Source organism: Protopterus annectens, chromosome 1.part0 (assembly GCF_019279795.1).
Source record: "Protopterus annectens isolate FY-2018-M chromosome 1.part0, PAN1.0, whole genome shotgun sequence".
Lineage (NCBI taxonomy): Eukaryota > Metazoa > Chordata > Ceratodontiformes > Protopteridae > Protopterus > Protopterus annectens.
Genome location: NC_056725.1, coordinates 1,214,075,420 through 1,214,096,633, shown reverse-complemented (window position 1 = coordinate 1,214,096,633; position 21,214 = coordinate 1,214,075,420). Strand labels below are relative to the sequence as shown.

Genomic DNA, 21,214 nt, shown 5'->3' with positions numbered 1-21,214 from the left:
TTATTGTTTAGACACTGATTCTGGAAGCTAGGGGGCCTCCTTTGGCACTTTGGTGTAACAGGATTTGTCTCTATGAGCTTTTATATTAAGGTCTTCCTACAGTTTAATTCTCCATGATGTGAATAGCTCCTAGGAGGTAGTTACTGCCGAAGACCTTTACAGCTTGGTTTGTCACTATATAAATTGGTTTGCTAGGATGCTTTCTGCAGTGGCTACGTAGTCATATATGTTGTGTTTAATTTTCATATTCTGTCTTGTAGGTTGCACTGTGCTTACTTTGTTGATGCGACTGGTGTCTGAACTGAACTGAGAAACGCAGGAACTGAGGGTGCCTTCATAGTCTAGCACGTCCATCGAGGTGCAAGGTGTTGAGCAGCACATTTGGGAAGATGCTGCTCTGTCAGCAGTGCAGTATTTGCATGAATGCCAATAGTGCATTTGTGATCAGATTTAGTGTCTTGCTACATTTTGAGAAGAAAGAGCTTTTTTTCCCCTCCCTCAGGCTATGGACAATGGACCTTGCACCATATGTAGAATGGAAATGGATCTCACACCTTTTTAGAGTAGAGTGCCCAATTAGAGAACAGCACTGGGTAGGATGACCAAGCTATGGTTCTGCTATTCATTATAGTCTATTTAGCATAGTTTTCTGAGCTTAAAGGTTGCATTTCTTTTTAAAATTACTGTGGCTGTTAATGATTTCTTCTCATTAGAGGAAGTAGACAAGATATTTTAAAATGACTGTAGCCCACTGTTTAGTACATTTATTGTTATATTCATCTTTTGTAAAGTATTTCAGGATGGTTAGGGAATGAGATAATTTGGTTAAACGTTCGTGAGAGTTTATGCTTTCCACCTGGATTCTTTTGTCTAGATGAAATTAGCAAGTTATGGTTTATTTTGATGGGGAAAAAAACAAAACGGCACAAATAAGCAACTCAGAATTTTTTTCTCTCATTTTTTTTTAATGCATGAGGAAAGTTAAGTCAGTTTTATTGTCAAGCCATTTAGTGGCATGGTTTCCAATGAAGGTGACACAGTTCATGATGACAGCAGTCAGCTTCTCTTGTACAATCAAAGCAGTTGTAAAATGGCAGTTTTGCTTTGATTTTGAATAAAAAGATAGTGTCCTTGAAGCACCAGCATTAGGCAATGGCCTTCCTTCACATTAACGGTGCTGAATTACATATGCAGTTGGTGAGACTGCAGCTGTATGAGAGGTTTAGAAAGCTATAGTACTGATCACTGTTCTGTACAAATTGCCGCCTGCAGTGAAACAGTATGTTGCCGTACATGAACAGTCTGTACAAATGGATTTCAAGCAAATTAGATTCAAGTTGAAAAGTTGCATTTAAAATATCTTTTGTCCTTCTTTAGCATTTAGTCAGAGAGAAGAGTGCTGCATCCTTCAAATTAGGCAGATTTTGAAGAGTAGGCATGCTTCTTTTACAGCTGGATAGTAAAGACATGAAGATAGTTCTTGGCAGTAGCTGTTATTTAACAGTAATGAAAAGCCAGTTAAGGGCAGCATATTGTCCAGTTTCTTCAAACAGTTTGGGGAAGTAAAACAATATTTTTATTAGGAAATTAGAAATACTTTTTCAGTAATAATTTACTGCCCCAGGGTGTCTTGGTGCCTGATTTTGTTTCAGTATAGCTGGTTATGCAAGCTAATTGAATTCTCAGTTGTTAAAGCACAGGCAGCATTCTGAGTTTCACTATGCTGTTGTGTGTTCTTGAACAAGTATTTTCTTAAACTGAAACAAACATGAGCTGTTGCATTCCTTTCATATTTAAGAATGAGTGAAACACAATTGGAGTCCTTATAACTTTTAATGTTGTACTGTTGTCCTTCCCTGTTAACTGAAGGATGAGATAAATGATGACAGAGCTATAGGATCCTACATTTATTTATTTTTTTCCTCTACAGGGCTTGTCAGTTATCTCCTCAATGTCTCATACCCAAAGTTTCTACCTGAAGCAGCAGCTCCAAAAAGTGATTCTGCAGTATTTTATCCGCTTTCTTCCAGCAGCTCCATCTGGTTCAGGAGTTGTGAATCACCCAGTTCTAACGGCTGTATGCGAGCCTGCTAGTGCTGCATCGCAGCTTAGGAAAACAGTGCTGCAGGTCATAAAGTAAGTAGAAAATGCACTCGGGGGGTGGGGGGTGGTTACTGTTCAATGTTTAGAGGTATTTGTGAAATACAGTTAAATCCTAAAAAGGACTGGTTCGTTTCTTTCATTGCAACACAGAGTAACATTTGTTTCTGGCAGTATACATGTGCCTGTTTTGCTTAGGCTAGAACCTTGAGTTGATTGAATGAGCAATTTACTTTGAATCCCTAAAGCTTCATTTACTTGTTGTCTGTTCAAGGCAGCATTCAAAACAGTCAGCTGGTTTGAATGAAGAAAACAAAACAGAACTTTCTTGTTCTGTGAGCAAATTAGCAGAGCTCTTAAGTGAACAAATTAGCAGAGCTCTTAGGTTTTTGAATACTGTTGCATATAAAATATAAAATGGATGGGGTCTATTGCACTCCTAGCCTACTTGGGTGGTCACTTGAAGGTGGCAGCCAATAATTTAAGCAGAGTCCTCTCTTTTCCTAAACAGAGTATCTTAATTACATTATCATAATATCCCACAGGTATTACTGTCGTATCAGTATGTAACTAAGAAGCTGTCTGATTTAACTTTGACAGTTATGATTCCATAATATTGTTTCTCCAGTTTGAAAATTTCATAATAAAGTTTAAAAATGTTCAAGTGAAGGTATGACTGAGTTGTTCTCTCACTCTTTCGGCTTTTCCCGGTTAGGGGTCGACACAGCGGAACTCCAGTCCACTAATGATTGGCAGTTGATTTTTACGTGCTGAGTTGCCAGCCCTAACGCACAACCTTCAACAAAGGTACGCCCATTCACGCACATCTCCATGCAGAAGACGCTCTAGCTGAGAGTCGAACCGGTCAGCGTCTTACTGTGAGGCGACAACGCTACCCTGAGTTGTTCTAAAGATGTATAATTTATGATTTTTTTGGGGTGAAGGCACAGTTAAAAAAAAATAGTTTTATTTATAGAAACGTTGGACTATCGCATTTATTTCAGTGCCTTTATACTCTCTATAAACCAAAGTATGTCTGAGTGCTGTGAATGTCTGTCATGGTTTTTGGAGGCAAGTGATTAAGACAAGTAATCATGAATCTCTTTCTTGAATTGAAAGGGGAGCTATGGTAACTTTTTCTTTGGATACAACTACTACCTTTACAGCCTGAGCTGGTTTGCTCAGGTCTGGAAAAAAAATGAAAAAAAAAACATGTAGATGTCTGTTATTGATGGATGATTTAAATTTGTCAAAAGCATTTGCTTGTTTAGTCTTAAGGATACCTTTGTTGAGACTGGACATCATGATGGAATATAACCCTGGCTTCATAAGTAATGAAAATGATGAATGATAGGATTGTGACAATAAACCTTTGGAATGGCTCATCTTGTCCACAAATTGGTGTCTGGCAACATTTTTTGAAAGATCTTGCACTTGCATTGCACAAGCTAAGTGTCAACACTCCAATGATGTTGCACAACTACTTAAGAGTACTTAACTTCAGTGTGCTGCATTCTTGGGAAGTAACCATAAAGGTATTTAACTGTTACTGGAAAATAGGAAACACAAAATGGCAGCCCTTAAAGATAAATTTAGTAATTCCTGCCTGTCCCCTTAAAAATTGCCATTTATTTGACATTTGTTCTTTACAGGAGCACAATCATACAAACACTATAGATGCATATATCTCTTGAGCTGAAAAACAGAGACAAAGAATGTGAATTTGGTGAGCTGAATAATTCTTTAATAAGCGACAGCATATTTTATGGTATAAGAAATTGAGAAAAGGAACAAGTTGTTATAAGAGGCAAATATGGCCTTATCAAAACCTGCAGATGTGTGCAGAGCAAGTGAAATTGTCAGTCCACAGCTGAAAAAAATAACTAAGAAAATGTTTAGTAGTTTGGTCAAATCTGACTATGACCTCATGGGCTTTAGCATACCAGGTCTGTATGACCTCCATGTGTGCTCCCATATCATATGCCATCCCCAGAGAAAGGTGAGTAGTTCATGACCCCTTTGTCTGTCTCCCTGGTATGGGGACCACCAGCTGAATCCCAGTCACCTAGATTATTGTCAAAGTTTCTTCACTCTGTGCCACAGTGCAAGGCTATACATCTGAAATAAATGTACCTCTAAAACAATGGTTAAAGCTTGATATAGCCTGAAAATGGAACTATGAAAAGGAAAAGAGTTTGAAATGCTGAAGAAAATCTTCATGGATTCTACTATATTAAAATACTTTTATGTGAACAAGCCATTCAGATTGAAAGCTGATGTCAGTGAAAATGGTACAGAATCTGCATTCTAGAGGAAAACAGACCACTTGCATATGGGTCAAGAATATTTAAGATGTGCAAAAGAAAAATACTCATGAGTGTATGATCTTACAGGAAAATAAGCCAGTTAGCTAGGGATAGATACTATTTTCATATGCCGAAAAGAGATTTACCCAGATTAAAAAAGGGAACAGTAAGCAGGTTTTTTAGGGTTATGAGAAGTTCCCAAAATGTATCTGCAATAAAGGAGCGTCAGTGGAAACAAACCACAAATTCGTATAAGGCATATGCAAAGTCCTTTTGTACATCAGTCCCATGTGATGGATAATGCCCTGATAGTGACCTGGGCAACCTGAATTTGATTACAGCTCATGCTCTTGTTCAAGAGGAGGACATGCCCATCTTGAATAGGGGTGGGACAAAGCAGTCCCATACAGGGCGAGTCCCCTCAGAGGAGGTGTTTGCTTGTTGATGTGTGACCTGTAGAGGGGAGTTTGACCAGGTTTACCCTTCAGTGTGGTGAATGGGAGCATGCACTTACTTACATGAGGAACGCATTGTGAGCCTATGATGTGATGCTTATTTTTTGCTTCATCCTCACCCCCGCCCATTTAGGCCATAGCATACATCATCAGCTGTCAGCAAGGACACTAAGCAGATTCATGGCTTGCTTGTATAATGGCCCCCTAGAGAGAGCTGTCACCCCTAAGCATGGATGAAATTCCCAAGTAGGGGAATAAATAGACTGTGTCTGATTAGAGAGAGGCTTCGTGGTTGGAAGGCATGGAGGCAGAAAACCTGTGGAATAAGTTCTTGAACAAAGCACATCCACAACTGCAGATTTGTCTCCCTGAGATTGTCATGTCTTTGGAACAGATTCCTGCTTCATGTCAATCAGAGGACCTCATTGGTCCTCTTCAAACGCAATCTAGATGATTGGATGGATAATTGTAAGTTCACCCCAGGGATTCCATCTATGTCCCTCTTGGACAGGAGTGATAGGTGCTGATCGTGGTAATAAGGGTAGAACTTGGCTCAGCTTGTAAGTCCCTATGGTCATTAGCTTAGTATCCTATGATCCTGTGAAGTGTATTTATCTACAAATGTGCGGTCTGAAAGGGAAATACAAGCCAGTAAGGAACTACGTGGAGCACACGTGCAAAGTAGAGCATATCTGCCATAGATGCATGAAGGATTGCTAGAAGAACTAACAATTCTTTGGTTAAGTCTGCACTTACCAGTGACTGCCGAAGGAGTCCAGAAGAACTATGATAGATAAACATGAGCAGAGAAAACATTTTGAAGTTTCATCTCCAACTGAAGTTGCAATGTAGCAAAACCTGACACCAAAAGAAGTGGTGTCCATTGTAAATAATCCTGTTAAATACTCTAGATGTGGTAGACTGTTAAAGAAGCCAGTAAGATATATAGACTGTAACTCAATAACACCTTGCATCAGTGGAATTTCTCTCCTCCTGACAACTGCAGAATTGCTGGTTGGACAACTTTTACCTGAGCTAAATTCCTAAAGGTATGTGTTGCTACTTGCTTGTACACAAATGTGTACATCTTGTGAATGATAAAGGAACTGTAAATATGAAAGGTGTTCAGTACACAACTGTTTTCATAGTGGTGATTTTAATTTGTCAGCCAGAGATGAAGCTGGTTTTAAAGTGAACAGTTATATGTGAAAAATAACTGTTATTGTAATACCGGTAACGGTTAATATTTCTCTAACCATAGTATAGACCCTCTCATTGTGACTTTTGTTAATGCAGATGTGATCTTCAGTTGGCTGAAAAGCAGATTTGTAGGTTTCGCTCCATTTTGAAATATTTGCATAATTGGTTTATATGCAGAGTTGCATATTTAATAGATAAATAAATGTAAATACCTACAAAACCGTGCTTGTTAACCACCAAATATCAATGCAAAGCTTTTCCAGTATTGTGTATGCTTTCCTTTGATGCAACAGAATTCCATATAAACAACCATGCCCAACTCAGGATTGATGGACATGCTCCACCTAAAGAAATACAAGTCACTGCAAGCCACATGCTCTAGTGAGCTAAACCTCATCACAACAATAAATAGAACATGCTGGAGGGATAGATTCCTGTCACAGAGACTCCCCCTGCTTTGGAACAAAATTCCTATCTATATTAGGCAGAGCCCCTCACTAACACTCTTCAAGAGAAACCTTGAGTGGATGGGTAACAGAAAATACACCCCTGGGATCACTTCATTGGCTCTGCTTGACAAAGGCTTGGTTAATTAATCAATGGGGCGGTGAAAGCTGACACATTCTGGCTAGGCTTATAAATGCCCTCGGGCAGTACCTACCTATGAACTTCTGGTTCAAAATTATTAATATAATAAACATATGGCATATATTCATAATATTTTAGAAACATAATACACATTTTCTCAGTACCAAGTTCCCCATTCCACAGTGCTTCCAAGTGAACACTGTCTGGGGTATTTACATAAATGGGATTGTGGCGTCCCCTCTCTGGGCTAGTAATCAAGGAGCTTGTATCTTCATCACTGACTTGGGTGAGAGATATTCACTTGGAATAAAAATAGATACAGTATTTGCAGATACAGCTCTCTACATCTAGCTCAGTTTCCCTTATGAGCACACAGGGAACACACTCAGTCCAGGGTCTGGGTCTCTCTCTCTCTCTTTCATGTCCCCAGTAAGACTCCTCACTGGCACAGCTATAGAGTTGAGTCCTCAGCCGAGTGTCCGAGCCAAGCCCTCCACCAATCTCTCTGTGAAACCAGTGCTTCATGTCCCTGCTCCAAGCAGCTGACACGCACACTCTTGGAGATTTGATTTGCACATGTGTGCGTGCGCACACACACACACACACACACACACACACACACACACACACACACACCTGGGAAAGGCTGGCACAGATTTACTAGCTATGCGCCCTTCTGCCCAGATTGTAAGTTAGATAATGCCACCAGACACTCCAAAGTCAGCTGCTCTTAGGATTGTCACAAGGCTACCCAATTATACTGAGTGAAATTAATATTAATACAAATGGTAGTGTTTTGACCAATACAGTAAGGCTTTCAGGAGTGGCCACAGAGTCAACAAATAGATATAAGTACTCTTAAAAGTTAAAATATTCTGTAAAGGACCAGCCATAATGAAAAGTTTAAATATATTTAATAATGAATAATAAAAGAACATGAAAATACAGACTATTTACAATAACCACCAGAGTTTCAGTCATAGGAAGTATTAACATAACACAGATGAATAGATTCACACAGATACAGAAAAACAGTACTTAACTAATTTTTCTATATTTTCTCGACTGTTCTAAAGAATTACTATTCCCTGGTCACTTACTAAAGCAAGACAAGATGAAGTGAGTGAGACATGCTTCTTTGTCAGGTTACTAAAACAGACTGCCATGAGACTTAAGTCTTATCTAGTATTAAAACGTCATTCTTGCCCTGGATTACAGAATGATATCACATACATCTGGTCATCTGACGTCTAGTTTCCATACTACCCCCTGTCCTAGCAACTGACCCAGAATCTCACACATATGCGTCAGTGATGCACACACACACACACAGCTTTGTTAAGATTTGTTGCAGCTTCTGGAAGTCATGAAACAATAAAACACATCCACACTTCCTACAGGAACTAATAAACCATTCTCCAGCACAGACATTTCATCTCTGGCTGCAGTCAGAACTGTAAGATACAATCTTTATGGCCTAAATTAAATAATTTAATTTCATACTATTTTTTAAAGTTAGCTGGAGCTGAGCTTAATCTCGTCTCTTCCAGTATCATCTGTTACAGTATTAATTTCAATAGTTGTAATACAGTCTATCATACAAGTGTATTTCTTTTTCTGTCCAGCAGAACACACTGTTGGTATATTTTTAACACAAGCAGCTTTACAAATACATTTTTCAACACAAACATCTATTTAAATCAGATTGCTACACAAATGACATATAATTCTTTACAAAATTCCAGCTAGTTATGCTGGCATATGTCACACATCCACTGCCCTACTTCTGGTGTAGCTGACAATACATCACATCGTCACAGGGATATTTATACATATATGCATATTTTATTTATTTACCTACCTTTTGTTGACCTGGTGAGACCCACTAGGTTAGTAGCCTCTTTTCAGGAGAGACCCAAGGAGATATTCATATTACTAGAGGAGATTTGGTTAGGACATAGGGAAACTTACCCTAGTGCTTTCGAGCATTAGGTGGGGTCACTAGTGCTTGGAGGATTCCAAGATGGGATAAGAAGTAAACATTAGTGCTAAATAATTTTGGGAAAGAGATTGAGAGAGATGAAATCTTAGTTACCATGTTGGAGAGCAGAGGTCTGAATACAGAAGTGTTGAAGAATTTAATAAAGAAAGGAGAACCAAATGAAGTAGAGGAAGTGAGCTCAAGTGCTGTGATGGATGATGTGTTACAGTAGTCGTCAGATAATGAAGTTGGGAGTCTGTAAACACAGAGGCATGTTTGCTGTTGGAGTAATCAATTTTAAGAATATGTCTCTGTAGGTGGTTGTTGTGGATGGCATTAATAAAGCAAAGAAAAAAAAAAACATATGCAAGTGCTGTAAGTCAAGTAGTGTACAAAGTGAATACCGATGTTTGACAGGAACAGAAGGGCAGTGGTTACAGAGAAAAGATCTGTGGTAAGAGTAAGACGTAAAACCAGTTCTGCTATTAACAGGTTATGAGATTTTTATATTTATATTAAGATTTACTTTGAGACATAAGGGTTTTGATAAGACTTCTGTAAATTAACTTTTGAAACTTTTTCAGGTGCAGAAAAGTGTTCGAGTGAAATAAATAAGGTATCATCTTGGAAATGGTTTATTTTTCAGAACTTTAGCTTGCAGTTAAAAAGAAAACTGACCACACATTTATGAACTCCAGAAATGGAGGAATTTGAACTTATGTTTTTTTTGACAAAACACGATAAAGTGCATGACAGAAAGAAATTGTATGGTAACAGAAATGTATGTATGGGGGCTGGTAATTATTTTCAGTAATGTTTATAATAGTGAATGGGAAAGGAGCAACTGGTAGACATTGTGACCAACCAGAGGTCTGCTTCTATTGAAAAACATTTGGACCAGGAATGTACAAAACAAAATATGGGGTACAAGGCCGTAATGCTGGAAACTGTAGGCCTTTTGAGTCTGTCTGTTTTTAGTTTGAATGTCCAGTAATGGAAAAAAGGGGGGTACATGAAAAATGAGAGGGGGGGACAATATGTAGAAAACAATATGTGGATAGAAATTGAAATGGCTGATGTACGTATGGAAGAAAATATGACTTGGTGAAGAAAAATAGTGAAGTGTAGGGAAGAAATAATGGTAAAAGAGATTCACCTGCAAACCAAACTAAATATGATGGGTGAAAAAGAGGAAGATGACTCAAACTGAGGAAGAATGAGCAGAAGCAGTTAATCTTGGACAGTTTGTGAGAAGGAAAATAAGAGAAAAACAAGCTGCAAGAAGGGAAAGAAATGATTTGGGCATCTTGGGACTAAGTGTGAATAGTATAAGAAATTAGATGGTTGTTGGAATGGTGGAAGATGAAAACAGACTGCAGCATTATTTTTACTGGATATAAGATGTCGTTCACAAGAGAAATTAAAAAAAAATTGTAGCTATGTGGGGGAAAGAATACATGGTCAGTAGAATATGAAGCATGCTCTTGACTAGGGGTGTTAATTAGGGAAAATTGATAAAATATTGGATGTAACAGTTATGATACCAGGAAATGAGGTGATATTTGACTTGAATAAAAATGGAAATTGTATAGAGATAATAGTATTATATGTATATGTGAACATGTAGAAAATTCTAAATAATTCTGAAGATCTGAAACAAAATATGTGGTAGTAAACAAGTCACTAGTAGTGATTGGGGATTTTAATTGTGAGGAGAGAAAAGAATAATGCAAGTTGTAAAAGTGTATAAAACAAGTGATACATTGTGGAAACTTGGCACCAGGAAAAAGTACAGAGTGAAATGTATAAAAGGTAAATTTTTAAAATAGATATAGATTATGGTATGCATTCAAGTGACATGAAAAAATTGGCAAGTGGGGAAGAATGAGTAGATTTTTCAGATAACTGAACAATATGGGCTGTGTTAGGTGATAAAGAAATGATAAAAGAAGGTAAAGGAGTGAATCAGTCAACAGGGGATATAAGAAATGAAAGAGGAAGTTAGTAGACTATGGAAGGAACATGTGACAATGAGAGTATTTTATAATTGGACAAAATTGTGGGTCGTGTTTAAAAAAGACATTTTTGGAAATAAAGAAATAGAGAAGGATAGAAATGAAAAGGAATATGAAAACATGGTAAAAAGATTTTGAGAAAGGAATGGAAGAAGGAAGTAATACAGTAAGAGAAAAAATAAAATAAATAAATTGTATGCAAAGACAATATTGTACAGATAGAAATATTTAAGAGAAAGAAGGAAGGCGTTTCATCTTTTTTGTTAGGAAAGGAGGTAAAAAGGGGAGGGTAAGATGGCTGAAATGCTAGATGAGAATGAGGTAGTAAAATGAAACCGAGAAAGAAGCTATGGCGATAGGAGAAAAATTTGTAGAAACAATTTATAAGAAGAAAGAAGTTGAAAAGGGGAGGTGGAAAGTAAAGAAAATTGCTGATAGAGCAAAGTTAAATTAGAAGAAAGAATTGAATTGAAACAAGTGGAAGAGGTTATAAAAGAAGAGAAAGAAGAATTAGCACCAGGCTTGGATGGGTTAAGTTGTAGATATTATGAGTTGAGTATATGGGAAAAAAGTATTTGTGGAAATAGTGAATTAATGGTAAGAGGAAGAGAATAAAAGATGAAAAGATACGTGCTGGGGTGATTAAATTTATATGGAAGAAAAATGAACAAAACTGTTAGTAGTTGGAGGCCAGTTGTTATGGGGAAGACTAATTATAAAATATTAATGAAGATAATGCGAGAATGTGAACTATTTTGAAAAGAGTATATGGAGTAAAGGGAACACAAGTGAAGGAAATGTTAGTAATAGAAGTAATAGATGTTGTTTTAATGGAGAATAAAGATATAAGGTTTATGTGATGCAGCAAAGGCATTTGTTTCAGTAAGTAGTGAGGCAACATTGGATATTTTTATGGATTATAAAGTTGGGAAAAACAAAAAAGTATTGAAGTGTTATGAAATGTCATGGGTGAAGGTTATGGTAAATGGTTTGTCAGGAAAGAAAATAAGCATTGAAAAAGGGTGTGAAATGGGTGTCAGATGAGTATGTGTTTATTTGTGCTAGTAATGAATACAAAAATACGAACAGTTATTGGCAAAATATGAGAAGCATTATGGGAAATGGAAAAGCATAATATCTGTCTCTTTTTCATACGCAGGTGATTTAGTTATAATAGAAATATGGTGTGGATGAGGGGGAACTGTGATAAGGATAGAAATGGGGTTAAGTTAAGCTAGATTAAGGCCAGATAGGTAAAAAAAAGATTGGTGAAATAAATAAGATAATTGGAATATATTATACTAGAAATATTAGGAATCAGGTTTGGTGAAAGTGGGAAAATATCAGAACAATGGAGAGAAGTTATGAATGAAATAAAGAAACTGATGGGGGAAAGCTTTCTATTTACCTTTAAAAGAAGATATATATGTTTAAATGATATATATTGGCAAAGTCTGGATATTTGGGTATTTTATGTATGTTTCTTGAAAAGCAAACAAAACAATGATTTTTTTTTTCAGTTTTATTTGGCAATCAAGTCTGTCTAGTTAGACGGGGAATTGTGTATAATAATAAAAGAGGAGGAGGTTTAAATAAAAAAAATCCAGTTGTATATTTTTATACATATTTTGGGTTTTAAAATATAAAGGAGAATTAAAGTAGTGTGATAGGGAAAATTGTGTGAAATAGGGAGAAGAGTAAAAAAGAGAAGATAATGGAAAAAATATAACTAAGATGAAGTTATGGAAAATTAAAAATTATAGTTAATAGAAGAAAATGTATTAATGGAGATGTATCATTTAATATAATTGTCACGGGTAGATCATAAGAATGAGATTAAAGAAGCAATTAAAATATAAGGAAAAGATTTGAAGATTTTTATGAGGCTGGAGGTTTTTTTGGAAATTATTATTAGATAGGTTGCCTGTAAACAGTAGTATCAACTACAAAGCAGCGGAGGAGAGAAAATGTAAAGATTGTAATAGAGAAAAGAATAAAGCATTATTTTGGGATTGTAAAAAGAAGGAACTCATTTTGGAAGAAAATTGAAAATGAGTGTAAATGGGGAAGATCTGAAGTAGTTAACTTTATATATCTGCAACTTGTGGGTATTCGGATCCATATCGGATCTGACCCAGCAACATTTTGTCAAGCATCTGCTCCAAGCTCCTCCAATTATCCATAATCCCTTACCTCTCCTACCTTCCCTCAGATCTCGTTTGCTGCTTCATGTATATGCATTGTGGTCTCTATAGCTCGAAGTTGGGTAGAGTAAATGGAACTTTTGATTCTTAAGTTAGTGTGTGAGAGTAGTTGTTTGTGATAGCCCTTCCTCCCCTTCATCTTGTTGTCGGTAAGTAGTTAGAAAGTTTGAGTTTTTCTTGAATAGACTAGGCCTAGCCAACCCCTGAGTATGTGTGTGTCTAGTTTAGCTTTTGGCTCAGTGGAGTGTGTTATGGCTGACCAGCCTAAACCAATGTTCAAGAAATGCAGAAAGTGTGACCAAAAGCTTTCACCGGCTGATGGTCACACTCTGTGTGTTATTTGCCTTGGCGTTCTCCATCTTAGTTTGCCATGTGCTGTGAGTGCAGGGTTCAGTCCCAGAGCCCTTAAAGATAGGAAGGCGAAACTGGTAGCCAAAGGGCCTGCTACCAGTTTAGGCGGAAAGTTAGCCTTATTTTTGAAAATTGGCACTATATCTATAAGACAAAATGGATTTTGCAAACCCATAGACAAGGTTAAGGTTACACACACACCACACCTTACCAGTAAAAAGGAATGCCAAACCTACCTCCAAATCAAAAACAATTAATAAAGATAAGAGCTGTGGAAAGAGTACCAATAACAGAACAGGGCAACTTCCTACCAAGAAAAGAGAAAAGTTGGAGACCTATTCTCATCATGCATAATCTTGGTCCCACATGCCAGACTGCATGTTCCTATAGTGGGCAGCATGCCAGTCAAAACCCAGCTTTGCCCTTCCACAACTTTCAAATTCAGACCATTCCTCAAAGAAGGCCATTTAATGATAAGGACAGACAACACCACAGTCATGTGGTACATCAACAAACAGGGAGGCACTCATTTACAACATCCAGCTCAAAATTCTGCACAAGGACATACCACCCACTTGCATGGAAGGTGGACTCTATCCTTCAGTTGGAAAGGCCTGACAGCATATGCATTCTTCCTTTGATGCACAAGGTACTACTGAAAATCAAAGAGGAACGCCAAGGATAAGACAACACTGGTATCCATTGCTGAGGAGCATGTCTCGGGAGAATGTGGTCAATACCCTGATGCCTTTGATGTTAACTCAGAACAACTACAACATCATGCACCCAAACCTAAAACCTTGCAACTGACTGCCTGGAACATCACATAGCAGCAACTAACCCAGACCTATCCCAAAGGGTTAAAGACCTTCAACAAGAAGGAACTATGCAGGAAAATGGAATTTGTCATTGGGAGTACTGAAAGAGGAAAAGATGTGTCGAACATAGATATTGCTAACATCCTGGAGTACTTGGCAGAGCTTCTACATACAGGCCTGTCCTATTCCTCCATCAAGATACATGCATCAGCTATTTCAGCAGAATACAGCTTGATCCACCTGTCTTTATCCTCTACTCAGGCAGTTCATGGGACTTGAACTTTGTGCTAGAAAAATTGACACTCCTCCATTTGAACCAGCAGCAACAGCAGATCTTCAACACCTATCATGGAAAACTGCTTTCCTACTGGCAATTACTTCAGCAAGGAGGGTTTAATCTTCCATCAAGATAGGGTGTCCATGAGAACTAATCCTACATTTACTACCTGGACAGAACCAAAGGTGACAGAAAAACTGACCAGCTTTTAAATGGATAGGAAATTGCATAAGATTCTGTTACTCCTACCACGGAAAACCAATTCCACAGAACATAAGACCTCATTCTACATTTGCCAAGCATTATAATTTACCTCTATACTCTAGATCCCGAGCAGGGTTTGCCACTGCTGTCATAATTCTTCTTCCTCCTCCCTAGTTTGGTGCAGATGCATCCTTGAAGGACATAGTACAGTTTTGTACCTACCATAAATGTAGATGTCCGAACAGGATAGCATCTGGTTTGTATATATGTACATACATTGTTATTTTTGTGTTTGCCTTCTACTTTTTGGAAACATTGGCATTTATCCAAAATTTAGCTTATCAAGAGGGCAACTGGCATCTGGGGCAAGAAACACTGATGAAACAACCCATTTGTCATGACTGCAGATGCTATCCTGTTCGGACATCTACATTTATGGTAGTTACAAAACTGTACTTTTCTGCTTTAGAGACGACTGCCTCGATATCGGCTCCTGTAGCCGACCAACCCCCCCCCCCCCCAGCTCCTGTAGCCGACCAAACCCCCCCCCCCCCCAGGCTGGGACTCAACCTCCCTCTAAGCCTGGTGAGGCGGGGACAAAAGCTTCAGACAAGGACAAACAAGTGAGAGAGAAAAGGGTAGAGGCGCACCACAAGCGATCTCCTGAGCGGGAGCCTTTTCACAGTCCACCTGTGAAAGTTGTTAGGGCCACTACTCCTCGGCTCCATTCTCCGAGGTTCTCCCTAGAGCCGACGGAGCTCTTGGATCAGAGGCCTTCTTCGAGGTAGTCTCACATGGCCAGATCAGAGTCAGTCGCCTCCTCGCTGTCGACTCAGAGTCTATCAGAGCTTGCCGTGGACAGGATGATGCAGAGATACATTCGGACCCAAATCCAAATGGGAGTCTTGCCAGGCCCCTCTCCGGCTGGAGAGGGGACCTCTATGCTCTTCTTCCATCCTATCTCTCCTTCCCCGATCTGACAATTGGTCTCGAGGTTTATGGATCCGAGGATCCTCGGAGCTTGGGGTTCGGCGCCGACGGTTCCTCCAACCTCGACGCTGGTCATTACAGAGTTCCTTTGATCAGACTTGTTCGGATCCAAGCAACTCTCGGGGCCGAGAACAGGGAGCTGGATCCGAGGGAACAGAGATGTCTTCGGCTCCGATTATGTCAGATCCGAGCCGTTCGGAACCCTGGCCTTGGCCCCAATCCTTATGATGGAGCCGGGGAGAACTTCTTCCTTGTTGGTTGCCAAGGAGGTGCACTCTCCTTCGGCCTTCGACATAGTGGAGAGGGTTCTGTCCCAGGGACTGAGACCCCAGCCCATTGCCTTGGACTCCGCCCAGGCTGCCTTGGATTTGGTCACGACTCCCATCAGCTTGTCCCTGGGACAGCCCATGCCAGAGGACCCCCAGGTGGATCCCATTGTGGAACCCCCCCATGACTCATGAGCCCTCTTCAGAGAGCCCCGCTGAGGAGGCCCCATGTAAGCATTCATGTAAGAGGAAGCACATGGATGCACCCGAGTCCCTCACAGAAGATACTAACTTGGATGAAGGTGAGGGTTCCCCCAGGTCACCTCCTGAGGATGTCTCCTTTGAAGACATCATGGAAATCCTCCACCAGAAGGCAGTTTGGTCAGCCCCAAATCCCTTAACGGACGAGTCAGTATTCTTGGAGGCCTTTAGCATGGGCCCATCTACATCCTGGCTGTCCCCTCCTGCAGATCCATTAGTGGATCATATCACCACGCGGGCATGGAAGGAGCCTGACACCATAGAGCCAATACCCAAACGCCCAGACAGGATCCTTTCTCCTCCCACAGACAGGCTTGGTACAAGGGATCCCCTGTGAATGCTGTGGTGGTGGCGGCTGCCACCAATTGAGAACTGGCTCAGGAAAGTTCTTCGGTCCACGCTCCGGACAAAGAGTCTAGGGCGGTGGAACGCTTTGAGAAGCGAGTTTTTTCTTTAGCAACGTTTTCCATATGAGCGCTAAATTATTTGGCACATGTTATTCGACTCCAGCGAGACCTAGTCACAGAATTCTCTGTGTCGCCTCCAGAGTCCTTGTCACCAGAGGACAAGCTGCTGTTCTCAGCGAAAATGTCGACTTTGAAATCCATTTCTAACACGTCCATGTGTCTTCTTTCCCATGCCACGGAAGGAGCGGCTAGGACAGCTGGGACTGGCCTAGGTATGAGGTGGCACACCTGGCTCAGACTCTGTGAATTCACAGATCCCTTCAAGGCATCTTTCATGAATGCTCCCTTTGATGGTTCCTCCCTTTTTGGGAAGACAGCACGTGACACCTTAGTCCAGAGCGAGAAGGATGGGAAGACCATGTCTGCCGTTGGAGTCCGCTTCTCTAGCCCTCAAAGATCCTTTTCTAGGAATCAGAGAGGGCAGAAGATGATGTGGTTCCGAAAATCTCAGTTTTCCCACAACACTCAGGACAACTCATCCCCTAGAGGCAGAGGGGGGGGACAAGACAGATGCCGCCCCAGAGGCAGAGGGGGTCCGAGGAACTTTGGGTCGAAGGAGACCTTCTCGGACCGACCTGTGCAGCAACCCTGAGGAGGGTTGCCCGACTGTCCTACTCTGGAGGCAGTCGGGGGAAGATTATCATTGTACGTAACGGCTTGGGAGTCCATCATGACGGACTGTTGGGTGCTCCAGATAATATCCAGAGGATACTCCATCCCATTCATCGCCCCACCTATACAATCAAAGCACCTCCCGGATGTCCCACCCACTCAAAGGGAGGCCGCAGCGCACAAAATTTCAAGGCTGCTTTACAATCGGGCGATCGAATCGTTCCGCCCTGATCAGTCCGGATTAGGCGTTTACTCCAGGTTCTTTTTAGTGCCAAAAAAGACTGGGGACCTCAGACCCGTATTGGACCTCTCTACCCTGAACCTGTCGGTAGCCAAGCAGAAATTCCGGATGGTCACCTTACAGTCCATCCTACCTTATCTCCAAGGACGCAACTGGATGTGCTCGATAGACCTCCAGGACGCTTACTACCACATCAAGATTTGCAGAAGCTCCAGGAGTTTTCTTTGCTTCCGGCTGGGAGCCAATCATTTCCAGTTCAGAGCCCTACCCTTTGGTCTCACCACAGCCCCCAGAGTGTTTACCAAGGTCATAGCAGTAGTAGCGGCTCACCTGAAGCTTCAGGGAATTCAGGTGTTTTCTTACCTAGACGATTGGCTCCTCGCTGCTACCACCAAGCATCTACTTTGCATGGCCAGAGATTCCTTCATGCATCTTACAGTCAATCTAGGGATCATCATCAACATATCCAAGTCCCACATAAATCTGACACAGACCTTGGAATTCATAGGGGCATGGTTGAACACTCTACTTTTACAAGTTTTTCTCACTCGAGACAGGATCCAGAAACTACAGGCCCATGTGTCAGTGATCCTCGGACCCAGGACACCGATGGCGAGTGACATTCTCCATGCCCTAGGTTCCATGGCAGCAGCAATTTAAATTTTACTATGTCCACGCCTTCACGTGAGGGTGCTTCAGTGGACTTTGGCAGTTCAGTGGTCTTGTTTAGACCTCCCCATGGGCTACCCTATATGGATCAGCAAAGCCTGCAAGACTTGTCTTCTTTGGTGGCTCCATTTGCCGGAGATTTTGGCAGGTCACCCATTCTCAACATCCCAAGGCCAAGCCACAGTAACCACGGACGCCTCCTGGTTCGGGTGTGGGGGGGGGGGGCACTTTTTGGGAAGGACAGTCCAAGGCACATGGTCCCAAACCGAGACCAAATTGCATATCAGTGCTCTGGAGATGAGGGCAGTGTTTTTAGCGTTGCAAGCCTTTCACACTGTTCTCCCCCCCCCCGGGGACGATTGCAGTTCAGTCAGACAACATGTCCGTTGTCTGGTACATCAGCAAACAAGGAGGGACCATATCTTACCTTCTCTGCCGTGAGGCCATGAGAGTGTGGGAGTGGTTGATTTCCACCAGTCGGTTTCTGATTGCAACGCACATCCCGGGCCACTCCAACATTTTAGCGGACAGGTTGAGTCGGGCTATTCTAATGCCATACGAGTGGTCTCTGAAACAGTCATTAGAGGAGAAGATTTTCCTAGAGTGGGGTCACCCTTGCTGCGATCTCTTCGCATCTCCTTCCAACACGAAGTGCAGTGAGTTCTTCGCTCTAATCCCCTCCTAAGGGGACTGCCCCAGAGATGCTCTAGTCCATGCTTGGCCTCCCAGGTTACTGTATGCCTATCCCACCGCTACCTCTAATTCCGAAGTTTCTTCAGAAAGCATACTGACTGGGGTTCAAAGTGATCCTCATTGCCCCTTTCTGGCCTCATCAAGTGTGGTTCCCCTTCCCCTGGTCTCATGCTCTAACTCCTCCACAGATTCTAGATTCCCTGCCCGGATCTCATATCCCATCCCTCGGGCATCAGTCCGCTCAATCTGGACAGCCTCAAGCTGACTGCTTGGTTGCTCCAGTTCCCCTGATCGCTAGGACTCCCGGTTTATCATCTTCGGTAAAAAGTATTCTGCTGGCATCCCTCAAAGCTTCCACTAGGAAGGTTTATCGCAGCAAATGGAAAGGCTTCTCTATATGGGCTTCTCAGAGAAACATAGATCCATTTCCTGCAGTCTTGGAGTTTTTGTCATATATTTTTCAACAAGGGGCTAGTTCCTCCACAGTGAAAGTACAACTGGCAGCCATATCTAATTTTCATATTGGCGAAAATTTGAATGCTCTGGCCTCCTTGAGATTGTGCAAAGCCTTTCTAAAATGTACTTTTCCCTTGTGTCCCCCAGTTAATAATTCTGTCCCCCCTTGGGACCTTACTTTAGTTCTGCATGCATTGGTGGGCACCCCCTTTTGAACCAGCAACATCAGTAGACTTAAAATTTCTGTCCTGGAAGACGGCCTTTTTAGTGGCCATTACTTCTGCGAAAAGAGTTTGAGATCATTGTCTGCGGTGCCCCCCCTATTTGATTTTTCATAAAGATAGGGTTTTGCTTCACATGAACCCTTTTTTCTTACCGAAGGTGGCTTCTGAATCTAACATTAACCAGATGATTAATCTGCCTGTGTTCTTTCCAAGTTTCCAGAACAAGGGTGAATATAAGCTGCACTTGCTAGATGTTCATAGATGGGTTAGTTTCTATCTACACAAGACTAAATAATTTCGTAAGTCTGACCAATTATTCGTGTCCTTTTCTAGACCCTTTTTGGGCAAGGCCATTTCCAAGGTCTCTTTAGACAGGTAGATTACACAATGTATAACGCAAGTCTATAGGGATAAAGGCCTATCCCCACCTGGTCCTATTAAAGCCCATTCCACCAGATCTATGGCAACTTCTGCTGCTTTTTGGTTTAGGGTTTCTCGGGATGATATCTGTGCAGCAGCGACCTGGGCAAGGTCACATACATTCATCTCTCATTATAAGTTGGATTTGATCTCTAGAGGGAGAGCACCATTTGGCTCTGCGGTGCTCAGGAATATCCTTCCATCAGGGCCTCCCAGGAGTTTTGGTAGCTGGGGACTCTGACCCGCAGGTTGCAGATAAATAAAGTTAACTACTTCAGATAAAGAAGTTATGTACTCACCATAACATTCCATCTGAGTAGTTATACTTCATTTTCTGCAACTGTCCCTCCCTCCTTCCCCCGAACCTGTTCTAGGTTAACGTTATTGAGTTGCTAATAGTTTGGTTAGTGGCAAACTCGATCTGAGGGAAGGTAGGAGAGGTAAGGGATTATGGGTAAGGGGTGGAGCTTAGAGCAGATTCTTGATAAAATGTTGCCGGCTCTGATATGAATCCGAATACCCACAGGTTGCAGAAAATGAAGTACAAGTACATAACTTCGTTTTTTTTTTTTTGAAAATATAAACATGGTTGCAATATTATGGAAAATACGAAATGTTTATGTTGCATAATTTTTGTTTTACATAAGTGAATAAGAAACCAAATATTGTTCCATGAAGTATATTATTTTGTTTCCTAGTTAACCTTTGTATAGTGTAGGAGTTATTTTATGTAGTTCCTATTACGAACTAGAGTTAGGACTTGTCCCGAGTTTTAGGTATGTGTGTGTATTATATATACATACATACACGTACACATATATTATAGATTTTTAATCTCACACACACACACACACACACACATATGTATTATTTGCTATATTATCTGTAAAGTTTGTGTAACTCCATTATCGTTCAAGTTATTGCCTTTACTGTTTGTATTTTTAAGGGAATTTTTAAACTTGTATTAAATAATTAAGTTATTTATCATGATTAAATGATGAGATTGATTAATCATTTAAATAGCATACAGGAGATTTTGTTTTAGTTCTGATAAAGTCCTATGCACCTAAAAATATTTTTGTATTCTTTTTGAATAAATTCTGGTTGTTTTCTGGAACTCTGTTCTGGTTGTTGGTATATTTTGGTTGCTATTGTGGCACTTTCCACTTCTGAGCTGTGTTTCACTACACATGTGTTTTATGAAAGAGAAAAACAATGTGAAGTTGATAAATGGGATAAGCTATGGTGGCAGCAATATGACTGTCGTAGAAAAGAAGATGTAATGAACTGTGTAATAAAAAATAAGAATGATGATGTGTGGGCAAATATAAAGATGATTGTGAAGAAAAGGATAGGGTAGAATGAAAGATGTTGCTGTTTGTGATATTGAAGCTGTATAATACTGAAAGTATTGTA

The 21,214-nt window shown here is 40.6% G+C and overlaps 1 protein-coding gene across 1 annotated transcript in view; it reads left to right on the top strand.

Moving 5' to 3' along the window:
* MMS22L (MMS22 like, DNA repair protein) overlaps positions 1-21,214 on the top strand; it is a gene marked incomplete in the record, with an annotated part of 1,809,169 nt that overhangs the window by 1,622,917 nt on the left and 165,038 nt on the right. The window contains 1 exon segment of the mRNA XM_044065731.1: positions 1,931-2,136. Coding sequence (XP_043921666.1) covers positions 1,931-2,136 — 206 coding nt within the window.